Source organism: Rhinatrema bivittatum, chromosome 4, assembly GCF_901001135.1.
Source record: "Rhinatrema bivittatum chromosome 4, aRhiBiv1.1, whole genome shotgun sequence".
Taxonomy (NCBI): Eukaryota; Metazoa; Chordata; class Amphibia; order Gymnophiona; family Rhinatrematidae; genus Rhinatrema; species Rhinatrema bivittatum.
This window is the reverse complement of record NC_042618.1, coordinates 169,686,474-169,704,088: the sequence shown is the minus strand read 5'-3', so window position 1 is coordinate 169,704,088 and position 17,615 is coordinate 169,686,474. Positions and strand designations below refer to the sequence as shown.

Sequence of the window (17,615 nt, the reverse complement as noted above, 5' to 3'; positions counted from 1 at the left end):
AAAAGCCAGATTTAAGAAATTCTTGAAGACATATGTTTAGGGAAGCTTTCAATACACAGCATTGACAATCTGCTTAGCTCTAAATTATCTATTGCACCGAAGCTTAATCAGGCTATTGATACATATCTGAGTACCTGAGTAATGTTTTTAAATTGTGTGTACTGTCCTTCTGTTGTGTTTATGACTGTTTATATTGTAATCCATTTTGACCATTGTAGAAGCAGGAAATAAATCTTAAAAATAAAATAATGCTGGAGAAAGGGAGAAACTCCATCCTCTGTCCAACTCCCAAGCAAGAAAGGCATGAGCCATCTTACAGTAATTGTATAATCAACAAGAAAACCATTATAGAAGAATTATAAAGGGATAAGAATATGAAAGAAGGCGGCAATTTGTGCTATTAGGTGGTGCTGCATACACTTGTAGAAAAGATGACCCTTAATGGACACAGACTCTCCAGTCTTACATATAAGAAGTCTTGCTGGATGTGTCAGTTTACGTTTTTGTAAAAAGAAAACCAAATCACTTTAAGGCAAAACATCCAAAGAATCTCCCAATTTGATTATATTAATTTTCATATGCTCAAAGCTTTAGTTCACCTGTGTTTGGTTTATCCAGATGTCTGAACTGAGCAGTTTACATGGTAGCTGCTCTTAAAGTGCTATCTGAATACTTACTTGGTTAATCTAAAGGATTTTTTATCCAAACAAATTGAGGATGTGGATTAACCAGGTCTGATATTAGCTGGACATGCTGGCTGATTGTCACTGAAAGGGGCAAAGAATTTCATGCTGTTTAATAATAACAGTATCAAAGACTAACCAAAAATACATTCTGGGAAAGGAGGAGGAACTGGCCTGAAGACTTACTTTAAAGAATTTAGAGAAACCAAAATAGATCTGCAGAAGCTTTAATGTGTATTTCACTCATTTAGAATCTCTTCATGATATCACCCAATCCTTCTATCAAGGTCCAAAGGACTTTTGAAATAAGCAGGATGTGAGGTGGTGGGTGGATTATTTTAATACACATTATTCAGCAACACAAAAACAAAGCCAAAAATGAAAATATCAAAACATCTCAGAAGACGCTTTACCATGAAATGTATTTATTTTATTTTAATTTATTTATTTGGCTTTTTTATACCGATGTTTGGAGCTAGCCATCACAACGGTTTACAAACATTAAAACTAGTACATAGAATAAAATAAAATCAAATCATAAGTTTAGATCTTAATAGAAAGATCTAAGGTGTTAATCATGTTTTTAGTCCATGTTCACATATTGAAGTAACATCTACCAAAAAGCTGATTTATGGAGAGAGAAAATTTCACCTTTCATAACCTTGATTGTCTATTTGAGAAAAATCAGGACAGCATTACAGGGAAATACTTTTAGGCATCACTATCCGAAACCAGAATCTTTGGGGAAGATGGCTTCCACCAGGATCACCGACTAAGACCAAAACTATTGAGAAGTGATGCTTCATGTATTTGACAACTTGTTTCTTTGGGTTTCAAATCTTCACTTTACAAACTGTTTTGGGAGATAAGGTACATGAGACATATTGTAGTGTTTTATACTAGAAGCACACAAACAGTCTTCCCACCTGACAGGCCCACCCTGAGTTCTTTTATTGGAGATACCCCTCATGAAATCAAACTTACTTGCCAAGGCTTTTTCATAGTTCTTCCCCATGGCAATGAAGTTCCTGAGGGTGGGATTGAATTGCTCCATGATCGTCTGAAACAAAAAAACAGAAAAAAATCCACAAGATTGAGAAAAAACAATGAAAAGTACAGATCTTAAAGCTGCAGTACCACTTACAGCCCTTAAAGTGACAACTTGCTGGTCTTATTCTTAGCCCTACTTTGAATCTATTAAAAAAAAAATTGAAAATTGGAATAAAACAAAATGATTTTTTTTTTTAAATTAAAGACCAATGATTAATGCAGTCATTTGTTTTCCTAGAATGACTCAAAATTAATGAAAAATGTAGCCCACATCACAGAGACCCAACAATCTGCAAAGCAAAAAATGAAAAAAAAAAAAAAGAAAATCATGAGATGCTTCTACTTGAGCACAAAAGATGTACACAGGTTTTTGCTTGAAAACAAATGAGTAACTGGAGTGTGGGAGGCATCTTACCACTGCTTCTCCTTATTCTGCTTGCAGTTTACAAAGTGTCTGGAGATGATGAATTATAAATGAAACAAATGATTATTTATTCCATGTCTTGCATAGAGATCGCTTTTCCATACTCCAAAGGATTGGGTTTGTTTGAAAGGTGTAAAATACAATATCTAAGCCAGATTTCTCTTGAAGAAGAGAAGGGTGGAAAATAAAGACAGAAGGAATCTGCCCTGCAACCTACATAAGGAACCTTTGACACAGAAAGCCCTTCCTACTGTTAGGCAAGATGCTAATTCCTAGAAGGATATCATAAAATCTTAGATTTCCTGCCATGGAATAAAAAGGGCAATAAATAACTGTTTCTAGTATACACTACAAGGCATCACTTTACCATATCTTACAAAATCAGGACTTCAATGTAGTAATTCACTTTATGCATATCCAGACTAAAGGCAAAAACCTGGACTCTTCAGGTTATAAACTTAACATGAAGGAGTATGTAGGAATGTAAGCTGCAGCAAGAACATTTTAATCATTGGATTAATAGAAGAAAGGTCAAATTTGGGAAGCCCCATAAAGCAAAGTTACAGATTTACTTCCAGAATCACCATGTCACATTTTTCTTTGCTTTGCCATGCAAAAACCCTTTTCTTGACTTTGCACGAAGAAAAGAAATTAGGCTTCTAATTAAAGGGGGGTTAGTAAAATTTGACACCACCATTCAGGACAAGGCTCCACTCTACTGAATTCCCAAGTGGCATTCAATCTCAGAAAAACCCAGTTGAAAATTAATGGCTGCTTTGTAGGCAGGTGAAAAGAATCTCCCTTCTTACCCTTGACAATGTATCCTGTTCCTGAACTGTTTGAATAGAACGATCAAAAGAGATACCAAAATTAAAAAGTTAAAAAAAAAAAATCTGCTAGTTTTCAAATTCTCCATCATGGCAGCACATTACCAGATTCCCAAGCCAGCTCATTTCCCGCGGGGTATGTACTGCAATTTCTTCTGCAGCCCAGTCTAAAGGTACTGGATTGATTAAGGGGGCTAAAATGTGGCAAGTGAAGAGATGCATTTAATGCAAAAGACTCCCTGTATGGGCGTACAATGCTATGAACAATCTGTAGTTAGGAAATACAAACAACCTGTCAACTGGCAGAGGAAGGTTTCATCCCAGGGCTTGTTACTAAACAAGAGAGAACAAAGTAGACCCTTCCTTATTACAGATTCTGCAGTTACACACAAAAGGGAAACCAGGGTAGCAAAAGGAATAAGTGGTATTTGTTTATAGCTGTAGTGCAGCAGAAAAATCTGAAAAAAACTGAAGGACAGGCAGCTTCTCAGTTCTCAGGACCTGAGTCACCAGGAGCAGACAGACAATTGAATTGCTTCATACTGACTCTGCCTCTACAGCACAGAGGAATAGTAGAGTCAGAGACCAATTCAGTAGGCTGTTTTTTGTTCCCTAATATACATCTTGTGTGGTTGCCATGCTACTCCACCTATGTATTTAGAAACAAAGTTAAACAAACTGTAGGTGAGCTCTTTTTATTGGACTAACTTTGGAAATGAGGTAGGCATTTGTATGTTGGAATGTATATGGAAATAAATTAAATAAATCAGATGCCATCATGTATTTGGCTTTTTCATACCAATGTTTGGAGCTAGCCGTCACAATGGTTTACAAACAATAAAACTAGTACATAGAATCAATAAAATAAAATAAAATCATAAGTTTAGATCTTAATAGAAAGATCTAAGATGTTAATCATGTTTTAGTCCATGTTCACATAATGAAGTAAATCTACCAAAAAGCTGATTTATGGAGAGAGAAACTTTTACCTGTCATAAAGTTGATTGTCTATTTAAAGCTACAACATGTTTAGAAATAACTGGATGGGGTAGGGCGCAAGCATTGGGGTAATTACAAATGTTCAGATCTGTTTAGACAGAGAAAGGATTTAGAGGGGAGAAAAAAGTGAGAAAAACAGCAAAATCTACATAGGAAGACTGTCTGGTAAGGAGCTACAAAACCAAATGTATTGTTTTTATGTAACACTACAAACTAGTGCTCTGTGCACATCACAGCATTATAAAACAAGCATACAATGTAAATCAATAGAGGTACGCAACAAAAAGTCAATACAGACAGCTGTTAATTAAGTTGAAACTAAATCAACAGAAGTAACAATACAGTGTTAACAGTATTTTTCTTTTTACAGTGTGAGTGTGGGTGGTCAGAGGTAGGCTGGGGGGGATAATCAGAGGTGCAGCACAAAGTGAAGGGAACCTGTTGGATACTTTCAGCATGTTCTGGGCATAGCGGATTAGAAACTATTGACTAACAGTACTGGGAACAGGTCTGGTTTTTCTTTTTTTTAATTGACTAGAGAATTGGATAGAGGAAGAGCACTTGATGTCATCTATTTGGATTTTAGCAAAGCTTTTGATACCATTCCACATAGGTTTCTGAACAAAATGAGAAGCTTTGAAGTGAGTGCCAAAGTGGTGGAGTGGATTAGAAACTGGTTGACTGATAGGAGACACCGTGTAATGGTAATGGAACCTACTCTGAAGAGAGCCATGTTGAGTGCCACAGGGATCTGTTTTGGGACTGGTTCTGTTCAATATCTTTGTGGGCGACACTGTGGAAGGGATAGAAGGTAAAGTCTGTCTATTTGTGGATGATACCAAGATCTGCAGAGTGGACACACCCGAAGGAATAGAGAGAAAGAAAAGTGATTTGTGAAGGCTTGAAGAGTGGTTGAAGATTTGGCAGCTGGGATTCAATGCCAAGAAGTGCAGCATCATGCATCTGGGATGCAGTAATCCAAAAAAGCGGTATGAGATGGAGTGGAAAGGCTAATGAGCACAGACCAAGAGAGGGATCTTGGGGTGATAGTTTCTGGCAATCTGAAGATGGCGATGCAATGTGACAAAGCGATAGCTAAAGCCAGAAGAATGCTGGGCTAGAGAGAGGAATAACCAGTAAGAAAATGAAGGTGGTAATGCCTTTGTACAGGTTCTTGGTGAGGCCCTCATCTGAAATATTGTGTTCAGTTCTGGAGCCCTTATCTCAAAAGGGATAGACACAGGATGGAGGTGGTCCAGAGAAGGGAGACCAAAATGGTGTGGGGTCAGTACCAGAAATGATACAGACCTTCAGATAACTTAAAGGTTTAATGATGTACAAACGTCAAACCTTTTCTGTTGGAAAGCAATCAGTAGAACTAGGAGTCACGAAATGAAACTCCAAGGGTGGCACCTCAGAACCAAAGTCAGAAAAATATTTCTTCTTGGAGAGGGAAGTGGATGCCTGGAATGCTCTTCCAAAGGTGGTGGTGAAAACCAAAACAGTGAAAGAATTCAAAAGGGCATGGGATAAATACTGTGGAACCTTATGGGCTAAAGGATGGAAATGAAGAAAAGAGTGCATGGAGTAACCTGATGGCACGGCGGTTATTACCCTTAACCAATAAGCTTTGATACTGCTGATGCAACTCCATCATTGCTCTCTGCTTCAATGGCAGGGGGGAAAGGGGGATTGGATTCATTCAGCAACCGAGAGCCCAGACTTTTATAGTCTGGGGAAACAAGTATGGGGGGGTAACTTGCTGATGTGGCAGTTACTACCCTTAACCAATAAGTCTGATACTCTGATGCAACTCAAACATTGCTCTCTACTTCAACAGCAAGGCATAACAATGAATTGGATTCAAACAGCAACCGAGGGCACTGACTTTTATGGTCTGGGAAACAGACGCTTGGGTAACCTACACAGCACAACAGATATTACCATAAGCTTACTGGGCAGACTGGATGGACCATTTGGTCCTTTTCCCCTGTGATTTATGTGTTTCTATGTTAAGTATGGTGGCAGGAGATCACTGGCTTTCAAGACAGTGGCAAAGTGGCTCCAAACAGCCATGCTTTGCAGCATTTCCCTTTGAAACAGTTTTTGATCTTTTAAAAACCCGTCAAATGTGTTAGATCCTGAGGTAGTTTTCAAAGTCTGTTTTAGTATCCGGGTTTCAAGGTAATTGATGGAACGACTGGCCTGGAAAATGTTTTTTTTTTCACAGGTGTACATAGTGACTCAGTTTTACCAGCTGTTTTGCATGCATCTTTATCCACTGTGCCGCAGGAAAGAAATGAAAAATGAAACTGAACTGGCCCATCTTACTAAGCTCCAGCACAATTTTAAAACTGAAAAGATGGGCAGGAACCCTCACCATAGCTGTAATTGAAGGGGTTTTTTTTTTATAATGTAGTCCCAATCTGAACAATTAGGAGAAAGTGGCTGAGTAAAGCAAATGCAAGAAACGAGAAGCTAATAAAATGCAAAAGATATCCATAAAATTAAGGAAAGAAAGTAGTCTTGGGTAACTTACCTTTCCTAGTGTGCTTCTTTAAAAAAACCAAAGAGCTAATTCATATATCATAAGCCACTTAATTACCCACCTTATCCAGCAGGTAAACAGTTCAAAGCAAGCTTATTTCATGCCCAAAGCATTTTATCCCTTGGTTCTTACTGATCCTACTTTTAAGCTTATACTGAAATACTCTTATTTTTAAAATTCAATTAAAGCTGCACTTATGTGTACACAAACTTCTGTAAACTGTGGAATTCTCACTTGACCTAAAAGTCATAAGTAAACACTAAGCCAATGAAATCACCAGATTTCTGGAATGTTAGTGTGATAAAAGTCAAATTCAGAGACGTTCCCCTCCCCACAACAATATAGATGTCCACTAGAATCAGACATATTCTTCACTTACTAGTGCAAGTCAACATATTAGCCCAATTAAGAACCCCCACACACAGTATTCAGGAAACATTATGCTGTTTTGGTAAACAGGAGTTTGAAGCAGTGTGGCTGCCCCAAGTTTCCTATCAAAACCTCAGATAAAATTGGGAAAATGTTACATCAACATTTTAATGTTGTGGACTGGCAATACAGATAAATTACAAAGGTTTAAATTCATGTGATTTAAAACTGCAGTTCACATCTACAGTTAACACAAGATTTTTAAGATAAACCATTTTCCAAACCAGTTTTCCATTTTTAGGAAGCCCACAGACCATAATACTCTTCTACATTTTTCTAGCTGTCATTCTTTAAATTTATGTAAAAATTTACCAGCTACGCTCAAGTAAGCTTAGCTCTAATACATAAGAATTCAATACCCAAGCTCAAGAGATGAAGATCTGTTTCTACGAGTGTAGTTATTCCGGGTTGTACAGCAATCCTATAAAAGGGAATTTAGGGCCAAATGTGTTTCATTATTTTCTTCCCATCCAGTAAGAGGATTCACAGTTTGTTCGTGTTTACCTTATTCTCCACAGACTTGAGTAACAAAAAAGTATCCAGAAATATTGGGGACATTGTATGTTTGTTGCTGATTTTCCAAGAAACACTTATTGCCCCTAAAATGGGCTTGAAACAAAGACTATTTGGTTCATTCCACCTACATATCTTCTAAACTGCACAAAACTATAGCTGTATCAGACATTTTCCATGCAGCTACTGTAATATTTGTTTGAATTCTTTCAGTAGCAATGAACTTGTGTTTCAAAATCGCCCAATATATATTTTAAGGCAGTATACTACCTGCGCAAACACTGGAGTGATGTATGCCATTTGGTGTCCTTTCTAATTACTAATACTATACACTGGAAAAACAATATGTTCCATTTGAATTAGAATTCAAGAACATTTAAGCAGCTAAAGTGGATGTGCCTTTAGTTTCATATAGAATATCATTCAACCACACTCCAGAAGACCTGAGGCTCCTGTATTAGAACTGGCTCATAGAAGTACCTGAGGAGATTTTTTTATTTATTTATTTATTTATTTGAAGCTTTTATATACCGAGGTTTAGCACATGCCTTCACCCCGGTTTACATTGGAACGAAACAATGATACATAGAACAATTTGAGAAACAAAAGTATATGCAACTAGCATATGGAGAAGGAAGTAACAGGAATAACTAAAAAATAATTTAATTCAAATAACGAAAAAGAAAATAGAAACGAAAAACGAGGAAGGTATGTACAAACTCGTGCTCTGAATACAAGAAAGTCTGAATGGGAAAAGTAGGAAATGAGGGGGGGATGGGGTAGGTAATGGAAGGAGGAAGGGGTAGGTATGCGGAGAAGAGAAGAGGGGAGAAGGATGGGAAGCTTAAGGCATCACAATTGTGGATTGCTTAAATCATCATTGAAAGTCTGGCTGAAGATCCAGGTTTTCAGTTCTTTTTTGAATGATTTATTTTCGATGATAGTGGTGAGGTAGCATGGTAGGGCGTTCCAGAGTTTAGGCCCCGCTATGGAGAGAGCTCTATTTCTGGTGTTAGTAAGCTTAGCCATGGGATATGTGGGTATTTCGAGTAGACGTTTTTCAGAAGTTCTGGTGTTCCGTTGAGGTTTGTGGGGGTGGAACATTTTACTGACTGCGGAGTTAACTGAATTGTGTAAAGCGTCATGGATGATCGTCAGGGTTTTGTATTCAATTCTTTGAATGATTGGTAGCCAGTGTAGGCTTTTTAGTATTGGGGTGATGTGATCCGATTTTTTATTTCCGGTCAGTACTCTTGCAGCGGCATTCTGCAGTAACTGCAGCGGTTTTAAGGTGGATTTGGGGAGACCTAATAACATTGAGTTGCAGTAGTCTAAGCTGCTGAAGATCAGGGATTGTAGGACTGTTCGGAATTCCTGATGGTGGAGGAGCGGCTTTAGGTGTTTTAGTACATGAAGTTTATAGAAACCTTCCTTGGTTTTGGCTGCTATGTGTGTTTTTAGGTTGAGATCTTTATCGATCCATACGCCGAGGTCCTTTGTTGAGCTTTTTAGAGGTATGGATATGTTGTTGATTAGAAGAGAGTTGTGGGCAATGGTTTGGTCTGAGACGTTTCTTCCAATGAGGATACATTCAGTTTTATTCATGTTTAGGCATAATTTTAACTTGTTGAGCATGTTTCTAATTGTGGTTAGGTGTTTGGCAGCTGTGCGAAGAGCGTCTTCTATTGAGTTGGTGACAGGTATGATGAACTGAATGTCGTCGGCGTACAGAAAGAAAGTTATTCCAAGACTGGAGATGAGGTGGCAGAGAGGAATTAGATAGATGTTAAAGAGGGTGGCCGAAAGGGCAGAACCTTGTGGTACACCGGTGTCTAGAGGGAGGGGTTTTGATGAGATGTTGTTCATAGTGACCTTGAAGGATCTGTTATTTAGGAAGGAGGTGAACCATTTGAGGGTGAAGCCGGAGAGGCCGATGTTTGAAAGGCTAGATAGAAAGATTTTGTGATCTACAGTATCGAATGCCGCGGAGAGGTCTAGGAGTATTAGGAGGTGGTTAATCTTGATGTCGGCACTTCTTAGAATTTCATTAGATAGGTTGGCGAGAAGTGTTTCCGTGCTGTGATTTTTTCTAAATCCGTGTTGATTCGGGTGAAGTATGTTGTATGAATCAAGATGTTCGTTTAGTTGGGATAAAACAGCTTTTTCTGTCAATTTGGCTAGTAGGGGTAGATTGGATATGGGGCGGTAGTTATTTGGGTCTGACGGATCTAGGTTCTTCTTTTTTAGAATGGGAGTGATGGTTGCAGATTTTAGTTCGGTTGGGAGTTCGCCTTCTTCTAGTGATTTGTTTAAGATGGCGGCTAAGGTGGGGGCGATGATATGTGCCAAATCTTTGAGGTTCCGCGTTGGGATTGAGTCCAGTTCATGACGCGCAGGATTTATTTTATTTAGCATTTTTCCGGCTTCAGTGATGGAGACAGGGTTGAAATGTGACCACTGGGGTATATTCTTAGATTCTAACCAGTCTTCTGTGGTAGTAGAATTGTTGAGAGAGCTTATTAATCTGTTGATTTTGTCATTGAAGAACGTGGCGAGGTTTTGAGATAAGTTGGTATCAATGTTTGAGTGGGTAGTAGAGTTTTTGTCCTCTGTGAGGTTTTTTACTATGTTGAATAAGGCATTTGAGTTGTTAGAAGAGTTTTTAATCTTTTGGCTGTAGTAGTATCTTTTCGTGTTTGAAATCGTGCTTTTATAGATGGCAAGGTGAGTGCGGTATCTTTGTTGGTTAGTTGGGGACATCGATTTTCTCCATTCTTTTTCCAATTTTCTGAGGTTAGATTTCATTGATCTTAGGTTGGAGTCAAACCACGGGTTATTTTTTTCGTTTTTTAGTTTTCGCTGTCTAGTTTTCACTGGGTTTATATTGTTGGCTGTTATTTTGGTTAGATGGTGCCAAGACTGAGTTGCTCTCTTGGAGCTGGAAAGGTCGAGGTTAGAGATTTGTTTTCCTAGTTCTTTTTGTAGTTTGTCTGGATGAAACTGTGGTCTGAATTTGAAGGAAGAGGAGATGTTTTCATTAGTTGAGATACTGGGTTGTAGTTGAGATTTACAGTGGATGAGGAAGTGATCAGACCAGGGGACTGGGTTGACTGAGGTGTAAGTATTTAAGAAGTGGTGGCTAGTGAAAATTAGGTCAAGAGTATGACCCGCTTTATGAGTATGGGTGTTCACTTGTTGAGTCATGTTGAAACTAGATAGCATGTCCAGAAGGGTTTGGCAGCTATGAGTTTTTGTTTTTTTTTTTGCATTTTCTTTTACAATGAGAAGATACATACATTTATAAATGGCATACGATGACACTGCATGGATTAAACAGAGAAATTCAATTGGCTGATTTCTACTAAAAATGCCTCGTGAACATCTAGGGGTGCAACACCATGACAATTTTTCTATATATTTTACCACTGGTCGGTGTTTCTTTAAACGTTTCATAAGATTAAGTTGTTCTATTACTATTTTGATCATCAATTGCATGAGACTAGATAATGCAATTTTTTTTACGTATCCCTTTATTAGACTGTGTCCATTTAAATGTTAAATATCATTGCTGTGTGCGGCAGTTGGTTTGACCATAAGCTGGATAAGACTGTAGTCCAATTTTTCTGCAAAATTGTGGATTTCTGTCTCATTTATATTCATGTCGTCTTGTTTTAATTTATATTTTTTCTATGTTGTTTACAGATTTTGCTTTAGATCCCCAAAACAGGCATGTATATGCTGAAAATCTGCAATATCTTGGTACTGACAGAGAAAAGCTGGTTTGCTACAATGTCACTGCCTTAAATCATTCTTAACACCTCTTCTTTGGAGTTTACGTGGAGCACCAGATCCCTTTCTCGAAGCTAAGGCGATGCTTTCATACATAAAAATGAGGTTGGGATGGCGTTTTCTTTTGCAATTTTATATGCAATAGATAAAAGACAAATATATGTGTTTGAAAACAATTTTCCTAAACTTCATTCTGAGATATGATTTATGCAGTGAAATGCAGCCAACTTGATATTGAATCCTTGGGGTAAAGAATTAGGATTTCATAAGATTCACTTTTCATTGTCTCATATATTGTGTTCTTTCCAGGTGAGTTTTTGGCTTTGGTGTACTTTGGTAGTAAGCACTGTTTTGGTGAAGGTCAAAACAGCCTCAGGGAGATAAAGGACAATTCTTAAGGAAAACTGACTCCAAAGTCATGCAACTACCAGATGTGGCTGAAACATAACAGAAGAATACATTCCTGCAGTTTATGTACAAAAGTAAAATATACCCATCTCAAAAAAAAAAAAAAGAAAGAACTGTCAAAGTTCTGCACTAAGTCTATGAACAAGTTGTGTTGTGCATCAACAGGTTAGATTATGAGGTGTCATCCAGCAAATGGAAGATAGGGGCCAGTAGCTATTTTTGAAATTGTGACATTCCACAGATAGAATATGAAACTGAAGGAAAAGTTTATTCCCATTATTGTTCTGTAGATTCTCATGATGAACACCCTCAGTACTGTGTGCATAAAGTTTATGCCACTGGAAAACTTGAATCGTGTGAGTTCACAAGATGGTGATATTGCTCTTTTTACCATCACGCCAATCACTGTCAGGGCCACCAAACCACAACTGCTGCAAAAAAAAAGTGTCATTCGCCTCTTAAAAAGGCAGTTTCAATAATTACTGCTAATAAACATTATCAGAAGACAAAAAATGGCAGACATTTAAAAACCCTCAATGCACACTTTTCATATAGGTGGCCATAAATCAAAAGATCAAAAATAAGATCTCCATAAAACATACAACTCATAAGGGGTCAGGACTGAAGGATCCAACAGGGCGGGGAGAGGAGAGACGAAAGATTAGGAAACTTAACACAGAAAGGGCGATGGATGCTTGGAACTCTCTCAGAACAGCTGGAAACTCAAATAGTAACAGACTAAGAGGGAATGGACTAAGCAAAGGATGCTTAGTTACAAAAATAAGAGATAGCATGAACCATGTGCACATGTTTAAAGTACCCTCCTTAAAAGATTTGTGTTGAGGCTGCCAGAATGAATGGAATAGTAATATGAAACATTAAGACGTCCTGGTAGAAAATGCAAGCAACCCCATAGCTGGGGCTGTCTGGCAAGTTGAAAGTGCAGTACCTATAAGTCTTAGCAGAAAAGCAGACAGTCATCTAGTCAAGTTGTCTGGCAGGCTACACAAGGGATCTAGGAGGCCAGATGCTAGGAAACAGCTATGCTGATATGAATAGTTATCCAGATTACTAGCAAACCTTGTAATTAGACATGAGAAGGGAGAGATGCTGGGTGTGAACTAAGAGGGGATCTTGTATGCTCATCTGCACAAGGTAGAGTATGGAGGAGGAAAACGACAAAACTGTCCTGGATAAGAAGTGATCTCTCGCAAGCAGTCATGCTTTATGGCCAACAGTTGACAGGTTCTAGTATCTATATCCATCATTGGCAACATGGGATGAATAAGAGCAAGTTTACTTACCATAAAGGGTGTTTCTCCATAGATTGCAGGATGAATTTGCCATGCCATTTTGGGTGACATCATCCAATGGGGCATAATGTGAAGCCTTCTCCAAGTACACAGAGCTTTCACGCTCTGTGCATGTGCAGCAGTTCCCATGCAATTGATTGATGTAGAGTCTTCTCAGTTCATAATTAAGCCTACAGACTGTCTGATGATAGGTATAAACTGTCCAGGAAGGTGGGTGGGTATGCATAGCTAATTCATCCTATCTATGCAAAACATTTACAGTAAGCAAATTTGCTCTTTTCTATCAATAAGCAGGCTGAATTAGCCATGCTGTCTTGGGGAATCTCAAGCTAAGAGTTGCTGTTTCATACTTCTCTTTTCTGCAATGTTTTCTTTTTTTTGTGCAAGCTGTCCTCGTGTATGGGCGGTCTCTACTTGCCTTCTACAGCATTTAAAACTGCAAGATCCACTGAACTATAGGAGGCTGAAAGTTGATCCACATAGTAGTGAGATGTGAATGTGTGCACAGTTGACAACTTTGTGGCCTTGCAAAATGTTTAGTTTAACTTTAGTTTATTAAAAATTTCTTGATCTCTTCACACCTAAGCGACTTACAAAAATAACATACATCATAATCAAAGTAAAATTTAACAAACACCATCAAAACAGTACAACAACCTCAAGTCAAACCTACAGGGCATACATCAATTAAATGCTTAATCAATCAGGAAAACCTTTAGAGCTGTTTTTAAATGTTTGCACTGCACAACTCTAAATAACAAAATGTCAGCAATCGAAACATTTTGTAAGTGTGCTATTGAAGAGGAAGTAGTTTGAACTTGATGTGCCTTGACTGTGCTGGGCAATGGCAAAGAGGCAGAGTGGAAGCAATACTGAATACAGTTTGTGATCCAGCTGGATAATATTCTATTTGTTATTGCTACTACTAGTTTGTTAGGGTTGTAGGAGACAAATTGTTCTTGGGCACAAATTTAAGAACTGAAAAGTGTTTGAGATATGAACAAAACTGTGCAAGAAATAAGAAAAGAAAAAGTACAGATTGCACATTTTGTTTATTCGGTTGTTAGAAGAAATTGACTTTAGCTTAATTTCACAGATGTATTGAGCACAAATTGTTTTTTGAAAAAAAATTGAAAAATAGAAAAAACTTTGGGACATTAAGGACATATAATGATGGTCAGGACATGAAATCAAAGGGTTGAAATAGTACGTTGACTGTTCGTTTAATGCCTTTATCCCAAAAATTTGGAAAATTTATGTTTTAAGTCATTTATTAGAGATGTGAATCGGAACCAGAATCGGTTCGGATTTCAGTTCCGATTCACATCTCTATAGATGTGAATCGGATCAGTTCCGATTCACATCTCTACATTTATGGCAAACAGCCTTGTGAATGGCATTTCTGAACGTGTGAAATAAGAAGCTAGAAATATTGAGGTATATTAACAAAACTTGCTCAGCCACAACTCATTTTTTCTAAAGTATTATTAGTGGTTCCCCCTTTGTTTATATGTATGTTTGGTAGGCAAAGTCAAACTACGCTGCTACATTTTGCTCTTTGATCTGGGAAACTGTCTCCCTGAGCTCGTCTCTAGAGAAGGTTGTCCCCTGGCATGGTAGATCAGCAAGCTTTTAAGAACATAAGAACATAAGAAAATGCCATACTGGGTCAGATCAAGGGTCCATCAAGCCCAGCATCCTGTTTCCAACAGTGGCCAATCCAGGCCATAAGAACCTGGCAAGTACCCAAAAACTAAGTCTATTCCATGTTACCATTGCTAATGGCAGTGGCTATTCTCTAAGTGAACTTAATAGCAGGTAATGGACTTCTCCTCCAAGAACTTATCCAATCCTTTTTTAAACACCGCTATACTAACTGCACTAATCATCGGATTGCACTAGTTCATAACCATGCCATATGACTAGCAGCAACAGACGCTGTGGAAGTGCGGGATATAGTCTCAAAAGATTCATAGACTGAACACAGCAAATGCCTGAGCGCCGCCTCTAAATTATGGAGCGCTTGAAGTGTTGTGTTCTCTGATTTCTGAGCAAACAAAAGGCTTCAGTTGCTGAAGGCACTCATATAAGTACCGCACCATATAAAATTGGTTCTCCTAAATTTGAGACGTTAGCATGGAACTTTGGAATACTTTACAGCCAAAGTCATCCAAGATTTTGTTATCTGTCCCTGGTGGAGTGTTTGAGTCTTGTTTTCTTTCCTTTGCTCATTGCAGATTCCAACACCACTGAGGCATGAGGCAAATGGATGATTCCATATCCTGGTGACTAAGGTGGAATTTAAAGTTCAGTTTTCTAGCAACTGGCAAGCCAGAAATTGGGGACTCATGATTTCACTGACTGAATCTAAGATGGCATGTGAAGGTAAAACAGTTGGTTCTGATGGGATGTCTAGAATTTTTAGGATACCGAATACCTCTGAACTTGGTCGAGTATCTTGCAGACTTCCACCTTTAAAGATTCCCCAGTTTTTCCACAAATCTTGAGTAAAGTAAGATCTTCTAGTGGAGATGAGTGTTCTGGAGAATCATCAGGGGTATCCTAAGGAAGTCCTATGGAACTTGCTTGAGATTGAGAAGGTGAAAGCACCTGCTGTCATTCAAACTGAGGAGAAGGTGGACTGCCTTCTTCTACTGGAGTAGGTGGAGCTTGAAGATCTCATGATGAAGAACTTGGTGGACTGTCATACCTGGGTAAAATTTTATGAAGTTGTGACTCAGTTGTCTCCTGCTCTGGGATCCTTACTGGGAATCTCTATTCACTTCTCTGTGGGTGCGTTTCTGGGCTATGGACGACACGTGCCCTTTGTCACTCTCACCTACAGGCTTCAAAAGTTTATAAGGCATTGTTGCATGAGTCGTAGCCTTTTTGGCGGCATCTTGTGCCATATGTTTCGGCTTATATGCATGCTACATCTGTGCGTTGATCACGCATCGGAGGTACGCCATGAATTTCCCCTGATTCGACGCTGGCTTGGATTGTAATCGTGCATCACGGGATATCATATGTGCGTCGCGTTGGGGTGCATTCAACGCACCTTTTTCATGGATGATGCAGTAGACAGTGCTGCAGATTCTTTATATGCTGCTGGCTTTTTGGTAACGGAAGCTCCAATTTTGGATGGTAGATTTGTGGCTTCCTGCTGTTTTGAGTGCTTCGTTTTATGTTTTGAAGCCCCAATAGGCCTTTCTGATAGGCCTATGGACACAGCACATCGCTGCAGGTCTCGATAGTGTGTCTTCTGCCTGGGGATGACTGTGTGGATCATCATGGAGAGGGGGCATAACTTCCTGATGTTGAGAAGATCCCTTCCTCCTCTCGCAACCAGGCAATCATCTGGTCTCTCTGACATTCAGCCCATGGCAACATGCAGCCACAGTCACAGCATGCAGCCTAGTCATGGTCTGGGCCCAGGCAAATATAACAATAATTATGTCCATCTATGATGAATATAATAAGCTCAAATTGGCAATATTTAAAGCTCAGGGCCGCTTCGAGATGAGCACTGAAAAATGCTGTTTTGGGGATCACAATTAACGAAAAATGAATTAGCTTGAGGAGAAAAAGGGAAAAAGTCATTCCACTCAACCATGCCTTGGCGCAAAAAAACAAACAAAAAAAAAATAAAAAAAACCGAACCAGGGAGACTCTAATCAGTTAATTGCACGGGAATTGCCGTGCATGTGTAGAGCATCAAAGCTCTGTGTACTTAGAGAGACGGCTCCACATCATGTGTTGTTGGATGACGTCGTCCAAGATAAGCAGGCTGAATTAAGCATGCTTATCAACAGAAACCTGGGCAGACTCGATGAGCTGGTTGGTCTTTCTGCCACCATCTATGTTATTAGGTAAAGTGAAAATGCTATTACTAAGCACCAGAATCTAAGAATTATTTAGCAGTTACCAGCTCACTCTGCTCCTGTAACAGAAAACTGGTTGATTCTGCAACAAGCTAGCATGGCGTGCCCGGTCATGTGACTTTAATCCTTCTACCAAGCAACACAAACCATTCTATTTTGCTTTGGAGTGTTGGGGTTTGTTTTTTTTTTAATCAAGACATGAAAGTTCATTGCCAAGTGTAAAAAAAATCCTCAGATCTGTTGTGTGCAATCTGTGTGTATACACAGAAAAGATTAGATTTCCAGTATGATGCATCCTAATGAGCAAAAGAAAATGTGATTCAAAGGGCAGAGATATTTTTAAAGTGTTATATAATGAACAAACAAGTCTCTCACAAGGCTAATGACTGGGTTCTTAATGATGCCATTCTGTTCTCATGGGTGGTTTATCAGACAAGGCATTTGTAGAGGCACAGGAATTTTTCACTAGACAGGGTCAGTTTCACACCTATCAGAAGAAGCATCAGAAGGGTACAGCCAGCTTGAGATGGCCCCTGAATGCTGTGAACATGTAGGGCAAGACAAAAAAATAGACATTACTGGAGAGGCTCAGTTTTCTTTCTAAAACTGGACTACTTGCCTTTTTCAAATCTCAGCTCGAGGCATGTTACAAATCAGGTACGGTAGGGGATTTCCCTGTTCAAAGGGGGCTAACAATCTAAGTCAGTGTTTCCCAACCAGAGTGCCGAGGACACTAGCACGCCGTGGCCAA

At 38.8% G+C, this 17,615-nt stretch overlaps 1 protein-coding gene across 4 annotated transcripts in view; it reads right to left on the bottom strand.

The window, feature by feature from the left end:
- Nucleotides 1-17,615, bottom strand: part of BAIAP2 (BAI1 associated protein 2) — a 248,898-nt gene that overhangs the window by 217,582 nt on the left and 13,701 nt on the right. For all 4 annotated transcript variants that reach the window (XM_029599205.1, XM_029599208.1, XM_029599207.1 and 1 more), the window contains exon 2: nucleotides 1,668-1,743. In XM_029599205.1, the coding sequence (XP_029455065.1) occupies nucleotides 1,668-1,743 (76 nt within the window). The remainder of the gene's footprint in view (nucleotides 1-1,667; nucleotides 1,744-17,615) is intronic.